General features: G+C 43.7%; 1 protein-coding gene across 5 annotated transcripts in view; it reads right to left on the reverse strand.

Moving 5' to 3' along the window:
* Nucleotides 1-488: 488 nt before the first annotated feature.
* LOC115593806 (stAR-related lipid transfer protein 13-like) overlaps nt 489-14,394 on the reverse strand; it is a 66,803-nt gene continuing 52,897 nt past the window's right edge. For all 5 annotated transcript variants that reach the window (XM_030437493.1, XM_030437495.1, XM_030437494.1 and 2 more), the window contains 12 exons: nt 14,053-14,134; nt 11,535-11,598; nt 9,654-10,954; nt 7,952-8,122; nt 7,384-7,543; nt 7,084-7,282; nt 6,496-6,709; nt 5,759-5,873; nt 5,003-5,254; nt 4,552-4,769; nt 3,302-3,478; nt 489-3,211 (listed from right to left, as the gene is read on the reverse strand). In XM_030437493.1, the coding sequence (XP_030293353.1) occupies nt 3,094-3,211; nt 3,302-3,478; nt 4,552-4,769; nt 5,003-5,254; nt 5,759-5,873; nt 6,496-6,709; nt 7,084-7,282; nt 7,384-7,543; nt 7,952-8,122; nt 9,654-10,954; nt 11,535-11,598; nt 14,053-14,134 (3,071 nt within the window). In that variant the 3' untranslated portion in view covers nt 489-3,093. The remainder of the gene's footprint in view (nt 3,212-3,301; nt 3,479-4,551; nt 4,770-5,002; nt 5,255-5,758; nt 5,874-6,495; nt 6,710-7,083; nt 7,283-7,383; nt 7,544-7,951; nt 8,123-9,653; nt 10,955-11,534; nt 11,599-14,052; nt 14,135-14,394) is intronic.

Here is a 14,394-nt window from a genome sequence, read left to right on the forward strand (position 1 = left end):
ACAGTGTGCCCTACTTTTTAGATAAAATCACTGACATGTTAAATGAGGTAGAAGTTAATGGAGCAGTGTTTCACTCATTTCTGTGTTGTTACAAAACTATCAGACGGCCCTGGTTACGGGGAGGCTGGGGACTGAGGCGTGTCTGTGCTCGAACACCTTCATTGTCCTCTGCGAGGGCCCCCAGTCTAACACAGCTAAGTAGGTAAATGTGATTGGGTATTGATCCGAGCTGTGGAGGGTTTAGATTCTTACATCCATCCCGTTTGGAAGGACACAGAGAAATCATCCTTTGGGAGAACCCCCCCCCCATGACTCTTCATTCACCCAGTTATCCGCAAAACATTTTCCATGGCACACTTTCACTAGATTCATTCATGACCTTCAGACTCCAGCAGTCCAACAGCACCACTCCATGGACACACAGGCACATAACAAGGAACATATGCTGTGATTTGCATGCATGAGGATATCACCACAGAGGAGGACCGTTTGATTTTATAGATTTTTTTTTATTTTCCTGTTTAGAAACAACTGTTCGTTTTATTTCTGCCGCTTTGTCAGAAAACAAACCACGCAGACCTCGTCTCAGCTACTCGGCTAGGTTTGGAGCCTCTCCCCCAAACAGTCGATGGGCTCACGTCAGAGTCACTCACTCACTCCTCGTCTTTCTGTCTCACTCATACACACATATTATCACACACACATACACACACACATGCCACACTACTCCCAAGCAAGCATCCTCCACGCAGGTTTTCGGTGGCACAGTAGGGATATTGTATCATAGCAACACCATAGCAACGCTGCCTACAGCCGGAAAGGAATACAAAAAAAAAAACAAAACAAGAGCCAAGGCAGTGCCACGGCGGAGCAAGCGCTAGTCTAGTATTGCTTTAGTAGTATGGCGTGTGGAAGGTTCACATTTCAGCATATCAATATGATAGGAAGACCCTGAAAAGCTACGATGTTTGATCTGCTGGCACAGAAAGCGTCATACTGTATATATTTACAATACAAGGCTGGACCCATATCTTAAAATGCAGATAACATGGGCACATCCATGCGCACACACACTCACACACACACACTCAAACATGCTTCCCAGAAGCAGTGAAATGGTCACATGTCTTAGACATTGTATAACATGACAGCAAAAAAAAAAAAAAGAGGAAAAAAGTGATACCATATACATCAATAAAATGACAATAATTATAACTTTAAAATAACATTTAGATACGTTTAACACTGAAAATAGTGACAGAGAACTAAATCAACAGTGATGTCCAACACAACGTATCCATAACAACACATTTATGGACCCGGATCCCTCATGTACTGTGTTTTCTTTCCTGAACTACTGCAACCTTCATAATGCGATGCTGACATGTACCCATATTGTACTGGTCCTGGTCATTCCTATTGAGAGGGAGCACTGGGATTTATGCATTTTTACCTGGAGAGGACTCGATCGTAAGTGCATTTTAATAATGTGCATATGTAAGTGACATGTTAACTGCTTTATAGAATTTTGCATTAGTTTATATACGGACAAATGAATCGGCTCCACCAGGAGGTTATGTTTTCATCCCTGTCCGTTAGTTAATTTGTCTGTTTGTCAGCAGGATTACACAGAAACTAATGAACGGATTTACGAGAAACTCAGATGGAAGCTGGGTCTTGGCTCAGGATAGATCCCATTAACTTTAGTTGTGGATTCTGATTTTTCTCTCACTAGCCTTCACAATTATGAGACAGGCCATTTTTCCACAATTCCATTCATTTCTCAGGTAATAATGCATGGATCCTGATGATAAAATCAGTTGTATTTAGGTAGCTGGTATCTATGAGTGAGTACAATTTGATGTGGATCCTAGATAGGGTGAACTTATATGATGATAGATGGTTCAAAATTTATGGAGGAGTTATACTGGATTGAATTTAGATTTAACTGTCCACAATTACAAGCAGTCGTCCCAAATCCTGACCCCTGACCTAACTGTCCCAGAAATAAGACTAAACCAGGGTTTAAGTAGTTAGAGCTTAATCAGAACATTAATACTGATCGTTGTGAAGCACTTCTGGTGTCACTGCGCAGTCAGATCTGTGACGTCGACAGCAACTCAGATTCTACATGAATTATGACTGGTTTATTTTTTTATTTAATAAACAGCTACTGCGAGGCTGAGCTATGACATTACTGAATTGAAAACAAATTACAGAGGGAATTTGTATTTTAGTATTTAAGTTAAGGTTCATGTTTAGGATAACTGTTTGGCAGGGTTTTTTTTTCTAATGACAGCTGAATTCACAAATTCAAACAGTTTCAGCAGTGAGTTTTGACTCTCATTTGTTTTGCTGTTCACTGCCACGGTTCCGCTGAGAGGCCATGTGACCTTTTACAGAGTTAGATTGGATAAATTTGCCAAATTGATCAATACAAATACAGGTATTCTACATTTTATACCATTTTGGATTGTACGTACAACAAAGTCACGGACCGATTATGTGTAAGCTTCAGGTAGGTGCTCTATCACGATGACTATTACAGTGATACCACATTATGGTGTTGCAGATTAAACATTAACCCTGATACTATGGCAACCATCTCATGATTAAACTGGCTTACGCTGGCGCCCATATTAGCTCATCTTTTTTTTTTGCCAGATATTGGATTAGTGGATGAGAATTTGGAAGAAGTGCCGAGAGCAATAAATACTGACAATACTCTCTGTCCACGCAAACTCATCCTTCGCAGAATGTTGTTCTGAGTCACTTCCATTTTATCAAACATCAGAGGCTCTGCAAAGAAAATCCAATTAGTTGTTTCATGTTTGGAAAATGTGCTTGGAAAATCATAATTCATGAGAAAAGTAACGAGTGATATGTTGTTTAAGGGGGCAGGATTACGTGAACACATTACTAAAAACACTCCTTCCTTCTATCCTGTGTGTGTGAATGACGGTAAGTCAGTACAGTTTGGTACAGTGGAGCTCAGTATGGCTCAGCAGCCTGAAAAGACACCAGTGTCCACAGCCTGGACGACGCCAGCTGCTTTAGAAGTGTGACTTGAGATTAAGCTCGATTCCTGGGGGTTTAGATCTTGGCCTCAGTGCTCGTCTGATCCGGGGGGAGAAAAGAGGAGCGGATCATCTGGGCTTCGTTAACACACAGGTGACCAAACGCCTTGTTGTACCATTCTGGAGACCTTCCCCTGGAGCAAGAGGAGCAAAACAAGGCACATTAATGATTGCAAAATTGATTCAGGCCTCGACTATGAGAGCGCTTTGAAGTCTGCCGGCACCTGAGGTCCACTCTGGAGATGTGTGTGAGCCTGGTCCTCCCAGTCCCACAGGGCTCGAGGAGGTACTGGGACTCCAGCACCACCCCCCTCACTGCTCCCATGCGTGGGCTGTCTTCGTGTTCGATGGACACACACACCAGCGCGCAGGAGCCTCTGCACAGGTCCGTGCGCCACGATCTGAGGAGGAGGAGGGACAACAGAATGACCACTTACTACTGCCAGACATTGTTTATAATGTTGGTTACCTACTGCTACTTTATTACTGTATATACACTGCCTATCTTCAGTTTTACTCATACAGTATATATTTATTGTTTTATTTTCTTTTTTTATAGCATCGAGTATGGAAGCGACATACTTAATTTCGTTGTACTTATACAGAGGCAATAAAATAATTTTCAGTTTCGTGTTTCTCTCATGATCTGTGGGGGGGGCGCCAAATCACCCAACATGCCAATTTTCCACATAATACTGCTTTAAGTCGGGGATTTAATGTTGGAATTATGAGAAATTGTTTGTATTAGGACTGCAATTAATCTGTGGATTATGTTTATGATTAATTAGACAAATTGTTGCTTGCTAAAACAGTAAAATGAAATAACAATGAAAAATGCCCAGCCTTGTATCCCGGAGCACAAGGTGGTGTCATCAAATGTCCCATTTTGTCTGACAAGTAGTCCAAAATGATAAAATTCTCAATTTATTTTAATGCAAGACCAGGATTAGTAGCAAATTGTCATGTTTAGGAACCTGAAACCATGACACATCTGCTGTACTTGCTTACAAAAATGACTTCAACAAGAGTAGACACAAATAAATTAGATTTCCCTTGACTAATCATTGCAGCTTATCTTTTTATACAATTTGGCATTTAAGTAATATTTCACAATAGTCTTAAAATACATTGTAACTACTGATTTCCATATTTTTTTTTGTTTTTTATTTAAATTCTTCCTGGGGTCCAAAGCAACATTACAGCCACTAAAATAATAATAAAAAAAAAACATTTAAATAGAAATTAAATGGAAACAGAAAACACAAAAATACTTTTCTAATAATTTTCAAAAACACTGGTACAAAATGTTTTAAACAAAAAAGTGCAGAAAAAACTACAACACAATAGCATCTGTGTTAGATCGGAAAGATTAGAAAGCGTTTGGATCACACTACCTGAAAAGCTATGTACTGATAAATAATAAGTCATTCTCTAGAAATCACACCAAAAAGCATCACCACATTCAAGTCCTGACCTTAGTACCACGTAGTCACAGCTGGGCTGAGGCACCATGTTGCGGTAGGAGTACTGGTACACGTCCGTCTGTTTGTCCAGCGTCTCCAGAACCTTCTCCTTCTGCAGCTCGGTCTGCCACAGGGGGCGCTCTCTCAGCAGCCGCTGCAGCACCTCGTTGGGATTTGCCGACACCTCGATGCACACCCGCCACCGCCTTAGAGGGTTACCGTCTCCCACCTTTCATCCGAACACATCATGACAGAAGAGCTTCAGACCTAATCTCATAATGTGTTTTAAAAGTTGATTTTCCTTTAATATCCTTGTTTTTTTTTTTGTATCATAAACTTCTAGAGCTAAACAAACACATTGTAAAATAATTTAGTTCCTGTGTAATAAATTCACGAAGGTGAAGATGTTCCCTGTTTTCCGTCAAAATCCAAGGATATTCCTGAAATGTAAAGGCTGCATACCTTTTTAAAAGCCAGTTCTGTATGGTCAGTAGCCGAGCGCGACACCCAGCCCTTGCTCTTATCTCTGGCCTCTTCCAGCAGGCTCTGGACCAGCCTTTCTAGATGTGCGTGGTAGGATCCTTCCTCATCGTCCTCTACCTCATCGTCCTCCACTTCCTCCTCGTGAGCTTTGCACAGCTCGTCCAGCGGGGGCACCATCAGCTCGGCCTCCATGTAGGAGTTGCGGGACTGGGTCACCATCTCCTCCGGGATCTAAGGGAAGAGAGAGCGGACGTGCGTCAAATCACAGCTTCGGCTTCGGCCGTAGTGCAATTCGACTGGCTGTCCATTTCCTATCGGAGCCATTACATAGGACAGAGATTTAAGAATATGTTGTGGAGCATTTTTAATGTCTAGTGTCGTCGAAAACTCCTATAACCACAATGAATTAGTAGTAGTTTTTCATAGGCCTCGAAAAGCTTCTAGCCATCAGCAGTGGTAAACTGTGTACTGTGCACACCGACAGTCTCCAGGTAGTGATGATACACAGCTTTAGAAAAGCGCGGCCTTGGACAATAATAACAACTCAGGAGAGGAAATTATTGCTCCACTTCACGAGCTCGGTCATAAAGACGTGGTCACGCTTCATTTCTCGGTCAGCAGCACAGCAAATTAACCAACTTCTGTCGGTAGTTAATCACTTTCCACTCCGACAACAACAACAACCTTGAAAGTAGCAGTCAATATGGAAAATGTGAAAAATCGTAAATCCCGGACCTGAAAGAGGTGCTGGCACTCTGTGATCATGTGTGACAGGCCCTGGGTGGCGGCCAGGTTCTCATTCAGGTCCTTCTGATCGGGGCGGCCCGTGGTGTACTTCCTCTGGATCGACCTGATTACACAGAACATAAGTCGTGTGAGCGTTCACACAAGAGGGATAGCAGAGCGCACTTGTTAATGTTAAAAGCTGTTTTCATCATGAGGAGTTCCCGTACTTTCATTAAGCGTTTGTGCAAGCAGGGAGAACTTTGATTATACTGGCCGATGTAACGTATACTACTATGGGATTACTACTGAACATGACAAAAACTACACACAAAAATAAGAAGGAAAATAACTGGGTTAATGCAGCCATTTAGCAGGTTAAACAAAAAAATCATCATGCATTTGTGAAACCTGCAGAGTATCGTCATCACAGTGAGTACACAGAAATGTATAACAAAGAAAGATTAGTGTCAAATTTCATCTGAACATTATCTAAATTAAAATAATATGGATTTATTTATTGTAATTTATTTTGCACGGCAACAGAAACATTTCCCAAATGAATCATTATATTGCTTATTTAATTTAGTCCTTGCGATTTGGTAATTGTAACACACTTTAGTTACACATTTCAGTGTAAGAGAACTGATTTTATAATGCAGAAGACGAATTGTCTCAGAATCATCAATCAAGGCAGACAATTAAATTCAAGTCATTTTGTCGGATTTTAAGTGTGTTCATGTGTTCACCTCGGTGACAGCGTCTCGTTCTTCAGTATGCTGAGGTGGAACAGCGAAGGCCCGAGGCAAACAGCCAGGTTCATCGGCGTCATCTGGTTCTCCTCCACCAAGGAAGTGACATCGCGCAGGAAGTAGAGCAACGTCTGCAGGACCTCCCTGTTCTCATCGGGCATCAACAGAATGGCCGCTCTGACGGCTTGCAACCTCTGCTCCTTTGGGACATCTGAACAAAAAAAGGAAAAGAGGAGGTGAGGTGAGGTCACAGTTATCGCCGATGTTTGATGCAATGAGAGCTGCAGCGATGAGACGATTCATTGATTAGCGATCCAAAGAGACTTAACCTGCAACAACTTTTTTTTTTTTTTTTTTAAGACCGATTCACATTTCATAAGTTTTCAACCAAAAATGTTAACTATTTGATGAAGCATTTTTCTGCTTCTCTTTGTCATTTATGAAAATAAATGAAGTTTTGAGTTTTGGGGGATTCGACTGCTGGGAAAAATTCCTTATAATAAACCATTTCTTCACATCCTCCGAGGCAGACGGACGACTTCAGCCACGACACATTACAGCACTCACAGCTCCAGGGCGACTTACACTGGTAAATATGCAGGAAAGTCTCCCCTAGCTTGCTCGTAAGCAGAGGCTCTGGCAAGTCTCTGAAGAACTGCTTGACCATGTCGGCCACGTCGTACGCCGACTGGTCCTCGTAGCTCACGGAGTCGGGGGACAGCTCACACTGCTGCCTCAGAGCCTGGATACGAGACTTCACGCCGGACTTGCGGAACAATCCCACCTGAGACGGGAACATGAAAAGGGTTAGGAAAAGAAACGGGGGGAATTTATTATTTATTATTTGCTTTTTGTGGCAATGAACAGACTCTAGTTCAGTCTAACCTGGTCCAGACAGTGTGTTCTGAGGTGACTGAGGGCCTGCTGTAAACACAGAGGGAGCGGAAAACCACAGCGCTGGACATGAATGATGAGGGGAACACCAAACACACTCTTCTCTTTGTAGTCCGGCACCTTCATGCGCTTCATAAACTTGGGCACAGACCTGGGAGCGATAGACAGAAAACAATTAGGGAAGTGTGTGGGAGAAAGGGCGGCCAGCGCTATCATTATCTTTCTCTTCATGTAGATGCTAGACGACAGAATTCCCCTCGTGGGGATAATAAAAAGTGAACAGGGCCGATCGTTAACAACACAAGGATGTGCTTGTGTTTGCGGGCCGTGGGCTGAGAATGTAAAGCCAGTTTTTGACCGACACCGGCGCCTTTGACGGCCTCATCATGCACAAAAGCCCTATAACAACAAGTATCACGCTTGTAGATGGAATTATGGCTCTTAAAACATGTGTGAAGGTGTTGATTGTGCAGATAGTCCTGCTGTTTCATGAACATACGAGTTAATAGCCACATCGTAGAGGAGAGGAGAGAAACACATGGACAACATGTTTACCCACCATGTCCAGCCATGTTTATTAGACATGGAGTATTTCTCCATGATGGCGGTGAGGCGGAGCAAAGAGAACTTCTGCAGCAGGCTGAGCTGGCCTGCTGATTGGCTGCTGATCTGCAGTGAAGATGCTGGTTGGTTGAGATGATCCGAGGTTCTGAAACTGGGCCAGCGTAGACTGGGAGAGGGGAGAAAATACCGGTCATGAATGAGAGTAGAGGCCTCATCAGGTCAATTTAAAGGATGATTCTGTTTTTTTTACGGCTTGGATCTTCTTGGGTCACTGTGTTGGCCTGTAATAGAGGGGAGTGATACACTGATCTGGATAAATATATATCCATTTGCTATCCGATTAACAATCCAATAGAATATAATCTATAAAATAATATCTCCACTGAAGACTTCAGTAATGGAAATGTCATATAATTTTTTAGCTGCTTGTTGTGAGTTGATATGAATGTAACTGATTGTGTTAAAAGGGCATATGGTATCATCTCATATCAATCGCAAGCCCCTGTATCGCAATCGAACCAAAATATATACTCATATAATTGTCCAAAGAATTGATGTAATATCGTATCATGATGAAATTTGCACCCCTTGCCTATGACAATAGCATTAAACTCAAACACGATGATTACCAAGTTCTGGGAACTTGGAAACACTGCCAAAAAAGCAGTGTAAGAAACACAATGATGACACTGTTTTTTTAAAGGACGGTTCTACCCCAAATCAAAGACACATATTTTTCCTCTAAACTGTTTAAAACTTCAGTACTATATAATAAATTATTATTGATGTTAAAGCTGAACAGCTTGAGAAATAGTTTTACTGGTTTTCTTTTCAGACCTTCAAATCTGGCTAACCCGGAAGGCCTCACCTATAATTCTGTTCATCCATCTTTATTATTTAGATTTAAATGTATCTAGATTTAGTTTGAGTTGCTAAGTGTTAGGAGTATCGGATGTAAAGATGTCTGTGTTCCCTCTAAAATGTATTGGAACTAGACTGTACTCAGTTTGTGAAGCTCAAAATTAATCAAAAAATACTCGACAACAATGTCTCTTTGCAGAAAACATGACATATTTACTAATTTTGTTATTTTTACTACGCTAGTTAATGTGCCACCTCAGCTGAGGAGGACGCCGTTGATGTTTACATCTAAGTAAGCACGAGGCTCTTAGATGCACTCTTCCTTTAGTGCAGTAATACTGCTAGTGGTTGTAGTTCTGCAAAAAGAAAATAGTTCCCATTTGAAAGTGCTCACAACAAGGTCTGTGGGTTATCTTGCGTTGGGCATTTTGAGCTTCACAAGCTGAGTGCAATCTAGTTCCATTATATTTGAGAGAGAGCGCAGACATCTCTGTGTCCGATATCTTCAAAAGTGTGACAATAGTGCCATCTAGTTCCACTATATTTAAGAGAACACAGTCATGTTCATTTTTGACCTGCAGTTTGAATGCACTCACTTGTGATTTTACCTCTAAATAAAATATTTCGAGCTGTTTACAACCTGCCTGAGAGTCTGATTATTCATCTCTTGCCTTGTTGGACTTGCAGTGATGTCGGCATGTTCCAAGAGTAATTACTCTGGTGAGTATGATATCATCATGACCAATAACATACAAAATGAGGGCTGGAACTATAAAAACAAGAACCAAGATGTAGTAAAGATAAATCATCTTTCAGATGTCCAAACTTCTACTCACCGTGGTCTTGTCAGCGATGCCCCGACTCCAGAGTCACGCCTCTCCCGACTGGTCCCTGTCGAATCCGTGTCGTTCAAGGAGACCCCATCTCTCTCGCCTTCACTGGGGGTGGTCCTGCCCTCCCCATCCTCCTCCCCCTCCCCTGTCTCGTCCTCGGGCAGCACGCTGCGGCTCCAGTGGTCCACTATTTGCTGTAAACCGCTGACATGCTGGATGATGTCATCAAGGTGAGGGAACAGGTTGTCCTCTTTCTCTAAGTCCAGCAGGTCTCCTGTACTGGCGTAAAGGTGGGACCCCGGCACGTTGTCGTAAACACTCACCCTGCTGCCCCGAGGAGCTCCAGGACAGGGGGGCTTGGACAGAGGTTTACCGGACCAAGGCTGCCCCAGGCCGTTTTTGGGAGGAGAAGTTTTGGGGCCATTGTTCCTGTCGTCAGGGGAAGGAGCCAGGCTCTCTATGGATAGAGCTTTTGGAAAGGTGCCTGGTTTGTGGTCTTTGGGGATGTGAACGAGGAGGTTTTCATACGAGCGAAACTGGTTTCTGCCAAACTGGCTCTGTCCTTCAGTCCTCTTACCCTGAGAGGGCAGCACCATATCCTCCAGATACAAGCTGCTTCTCTTGCTGGCAGTGCGAGGTTTGGTGCACACGGGTTCCTTCACAACGGGCACCACGGTCTCATTAATGGGGCTCACACTCATGGTGGATAGGTCTTTACAATCGTTGGTAAGAGAGACAGAGGAAGTGTCACCATCAGGTTGGTGACTGAATTTCAGTTCTAATTGGCTAATAGGAGTGCACTGGAGCACCTGCAGCGCCTGAGGCTCCTCGCCCTGTAACACCGGCCCACTGATGACCAGCGGGGGCCTGCGGTTTGAGCTTTTCCGCCTCGTTGACGGTCCCCAGGTACGCATTAATTCCATGCGACGCAAAAACTCTTTGGCTTTACTCCGCCCTCCTTGCCCGTGGCGGCTGCTCTTGATTGGCAGGGAGTTGTAGTGTGGGAGTTCCCTGGGCGGTTGGTAGGAAGCGGAGAGAGAGGCCATGGAAATAGAGTCCGGCATGGCTGAGGCGGAGTCCTCACTGTGCAGCGAGGAGATTTCCGTGATCTCCTGCTCACTCAGGTCTGTCAGCACGCTCTCGCTGCTCACTGTGCTGCGCAGACCCTCCCCCTGACCCGTCGGGCTGCTCTCATTGGTGCTGTCCAACAGGAAGTCTTGCAGGCGAGACCAGCGTCGACTGCTCCACTCGAAAGTCCATCTTTTACTGATGGCCAACGGGTCGTCTTCATCAGAGTCATCACCCTATGGTGGGATAAAAGACGTGAGGTATAGGCAACTCGTAAAACAAATAGTTCCTTTGAATTAGACTAAAGACAAATCATGACAGATTGTTTTATTTTCTTCCAGCCCGTGCACGAAGAAAAATGTTCACGCACAATATTTTATAATGTTTCGCTGAATAAAACTTACATTGGTGACATGACAAAGATCACCTTGTCCATTTTAATCAGTTTTTTGTTCAGAGTCAGCACCTCTCCTCATTGATGTCTGCAAGCGTATGTACTCTCAACTTCTGTCTAGTTTTCCTCTTCTTTTTCTCTCTTATCCACTCTTGAAATACATTTTCCTCTTTCTTTCTCAAATTTTTTCAATGGATCGAGCCTCCCTGAGGGACTTTCTCACCTCTCCATCACATTTTTTTTGCGTATGTTAGGGTTAGGGTTAGAAATCGTATCAAATGTGAATGTATAGATTCAAGTGAGATCATCACCTACATTTAATAACATTTTCACATGTTCTGTGACCAGATGTCATCAGCAAAACGACAACAGAGTCTTTAAGATGATGGCTTATAACAAAAAAATACAAAAAATAGTCTTACTTTCTTCTTAGGCTGGCTGACATCCAGCTTCATGGAGGCACATTTGTTCAGAGTGTTTAGACGTCTGCAACACACACATCAACACACAGTTAGTGATCCTTGAGCTGGTAGGTTGGATATGTTCTATCTGTTCTATCTGTGTGGTTGTTTCCTTCTGCACTCTCACTTTCACTCTATCACCTCTCACTCCTCACCTCTGCTGCCTCCCTTTCCCTCCGAGTCTGGCTTGGTCATTTTCCTCTTTGATCTATGTATCTATCCCCCTCTCATTCCTCTCCTTCTCTGGCATCCCTCCGCTGGGGCCCTCAAGGAGTGCACCCCCCCCAAAACACAGCCTGATCCTCCTCTCTACTTTCCTCCCCTCCTCCCCTCATTTTTCACCCATCCCCACCCCCTTCCACGTCCATGCTCTGTGCATGTGCAACCTCCTCACCAAAAATGATTTGTGCGGTCTACATCCATCCTTCCCCACCCAGACTTTACCCCCTCCTGCAACTCATAGACGTGAAAAACAGCTAGTTAAAAAACAGCGGTGGAAAGTACATTGACTCAAGTGCTATATTGAAGTACAGTTCTGAGGTACTTGTACATTACTTGAGTAATTCCAGTCCATTTCATGCTGCCCTCTCCTTCTACTCCACAACATGTCAGAGGTAAATATTGTCCTTTTTATTCAACATTCTACATTTATTTCACAGCTTACTTCGCATAAGTTGGACTGATAATAAACACTTTTACACATCTACTTCAGTAAAATTTTGAATTGTATTTATACACTGTTTTATTGCTACATGGGCCCTCCACGTTCACAACATGGATTTTCTAGAAATAAATTCACATAAAAGCTTCTAATAAATAAATTGGATATCGCAAAATCACACTCCAAAATACTTGTTTTAGTTATGTATGGCCTCAGAGCTACATTAAAATTATTTTTGTGATTGTTTGTATGTCTATTCTGAGCCTCAACAGTTATTTTTCACTTGTTTGGGTCAAAAACAGCTACCTTCATTAAAATTTTCAGAAAACCTGCCTTTTTCACCGCACTGCCAGATCCAATGTGAATCCAGCCTACGGTCCTCCTCCAGAATACCCAGTCTTCTCTGACTGGTCAGCTCACACACGCCTGACCCAGCACCACTAACAGCAACAGAGTATCTGCACCAAATCAAGTCTTATGTGCCAAACTAGCCGCTCAACACAAATTATGCAAATGTGTGACATGGTGACATAGTGTGATGTCACAAAAGCATGGAGTTAAAGGCGGGGCTACTGACGAGGTGTTTCGGAAGCAGCGTTTCCTGTGGGAGAGAGGAGCTTCTCTTGGTGTGAACTTTCAAGATCTTTTACATGCGTAGGAACCTATATAACACACTGAAGGTAAGGAAATAGCATAATGAGTCTTAAAGTGTAAGATCGGAGTGCTTCTTCCAACACTGGTTAGGAGGGTGGTTCCTTTCAAGATATGATCATTAAAACATGTTTCGAGGCTCGTGACCTGCATGACTTAGAAGACTTCAGCCTATGAATATCCTCGTTTGTTCACTGTTTAGTTTCTCTGTCCTCTCATACAAACGGCCAGACAAGGGATTGCTTGTTGCTACATATAAACCAGGAAAACACCAATAGGAGGCAAGCTGTCATATCTTCTTCCTGAAAATAAACATCCAAGCTGACAGATATACAAAGGGAGCTCTCGGAGGCTCCACACCCTGTACTTCTGCTACATGACGGTGCAAACATTTCTTCCTGACATTCATGTAGATTTAGACTTCGCTCCGTGCCCTATATTTTCCTGTGAGCATGACTGTATAATCTAAAAAGTACAGTTCTGGAAGATGAGCGACGTAAAGAGCGACACACGAAAAAGCCTGGCTCATTACGAATGTTTTTTTACAGCTCCAGAGACAGCTCTCAGGGGGTCGGATGCGTAGTCTCTCGCAGCGCGGCTGTCAGGAATCACTAACGCTATAATTACCACACCCTCCTCTCCCATAGACACCAGAGGATTGGAGAGGCGGGTGGAGAGGAGGGGGGAGGCAGGTATGCCGGTGCGAGACGAGGAAGACTTCAATGAGGGGAGAAGAAGAGGAGATGTGGAGGAGAAAGATCATAGAGGTGTGCAAAGGGACTTTAAACACACACTCAAAGCCATCTGGTGGAATATACTAGCAGCCCCTCACTCTTTCCCCATTACCCTCGGCTCCCCCCCCCCCCCCCCCCCCCCAAGTTTTGCCCCCTGAGGGTCTCGGCTCTTTGAATGAGAGATCAGAGTGTGGCAGAGGGGAGGGGAGGTGACCAGATCAAAGCCTGGGTGTCTGAGCCGTGAGACAGGGATGGGGACTTCATTAAGGGTCGAGGTCAGACATCTAATGATTAGTGGTTAGCACCAGACCGCAGGGACAAGTCAGACTACAGAACCCGGGAGGGATGGGTGGATGGGGGGGAGGCTAGAAAAGGAATCTGTGATGTTACTGGAGAGAGAATGAGGTCTGCATGTGTGTGTGAGTGTCCTTACCGACACAGAGGCTCCACCAGATCCCGGTCCAGAAAGTCGTGGTCCCTTTTCACTGAGGAAATGTCAATTGGAAACTGGGAATCTGTCAGAGAGAGTGAGAGACGTTGAGTTTTGTCATTCAAAGCAGCTACAAGGAATTACACATTTTTGTTGATTCTGCAGGACAAAATCTGTGCCAGCACCGTCTCCTTGCGTCGTAAACATCTCAATCTGGCATGTGCATTAATTTCGGAAGCAAATGAGGCAAAGAAGCGACATTACGGCACGCTATCTTTCTGTTTCAAACACTGCTGTTTGCATGTTTTAGAAACATGGCGATATGAGGATGGTGAGACAAAGTGA

This window comes from Sparus aurata, chromosome 13 (assembly GCF_900880675.1).
Source record: "Sparus aurata chromosome 13, fSpaAur1.1, whole genome shotgun sequence".
Taxonomy (NCBI): domain Eukaryota; kingdom Metazoa; phylum Chordata; class Actinopteri; order Spariformes; family Sparidae; genus Sparus; species Sparus aurata.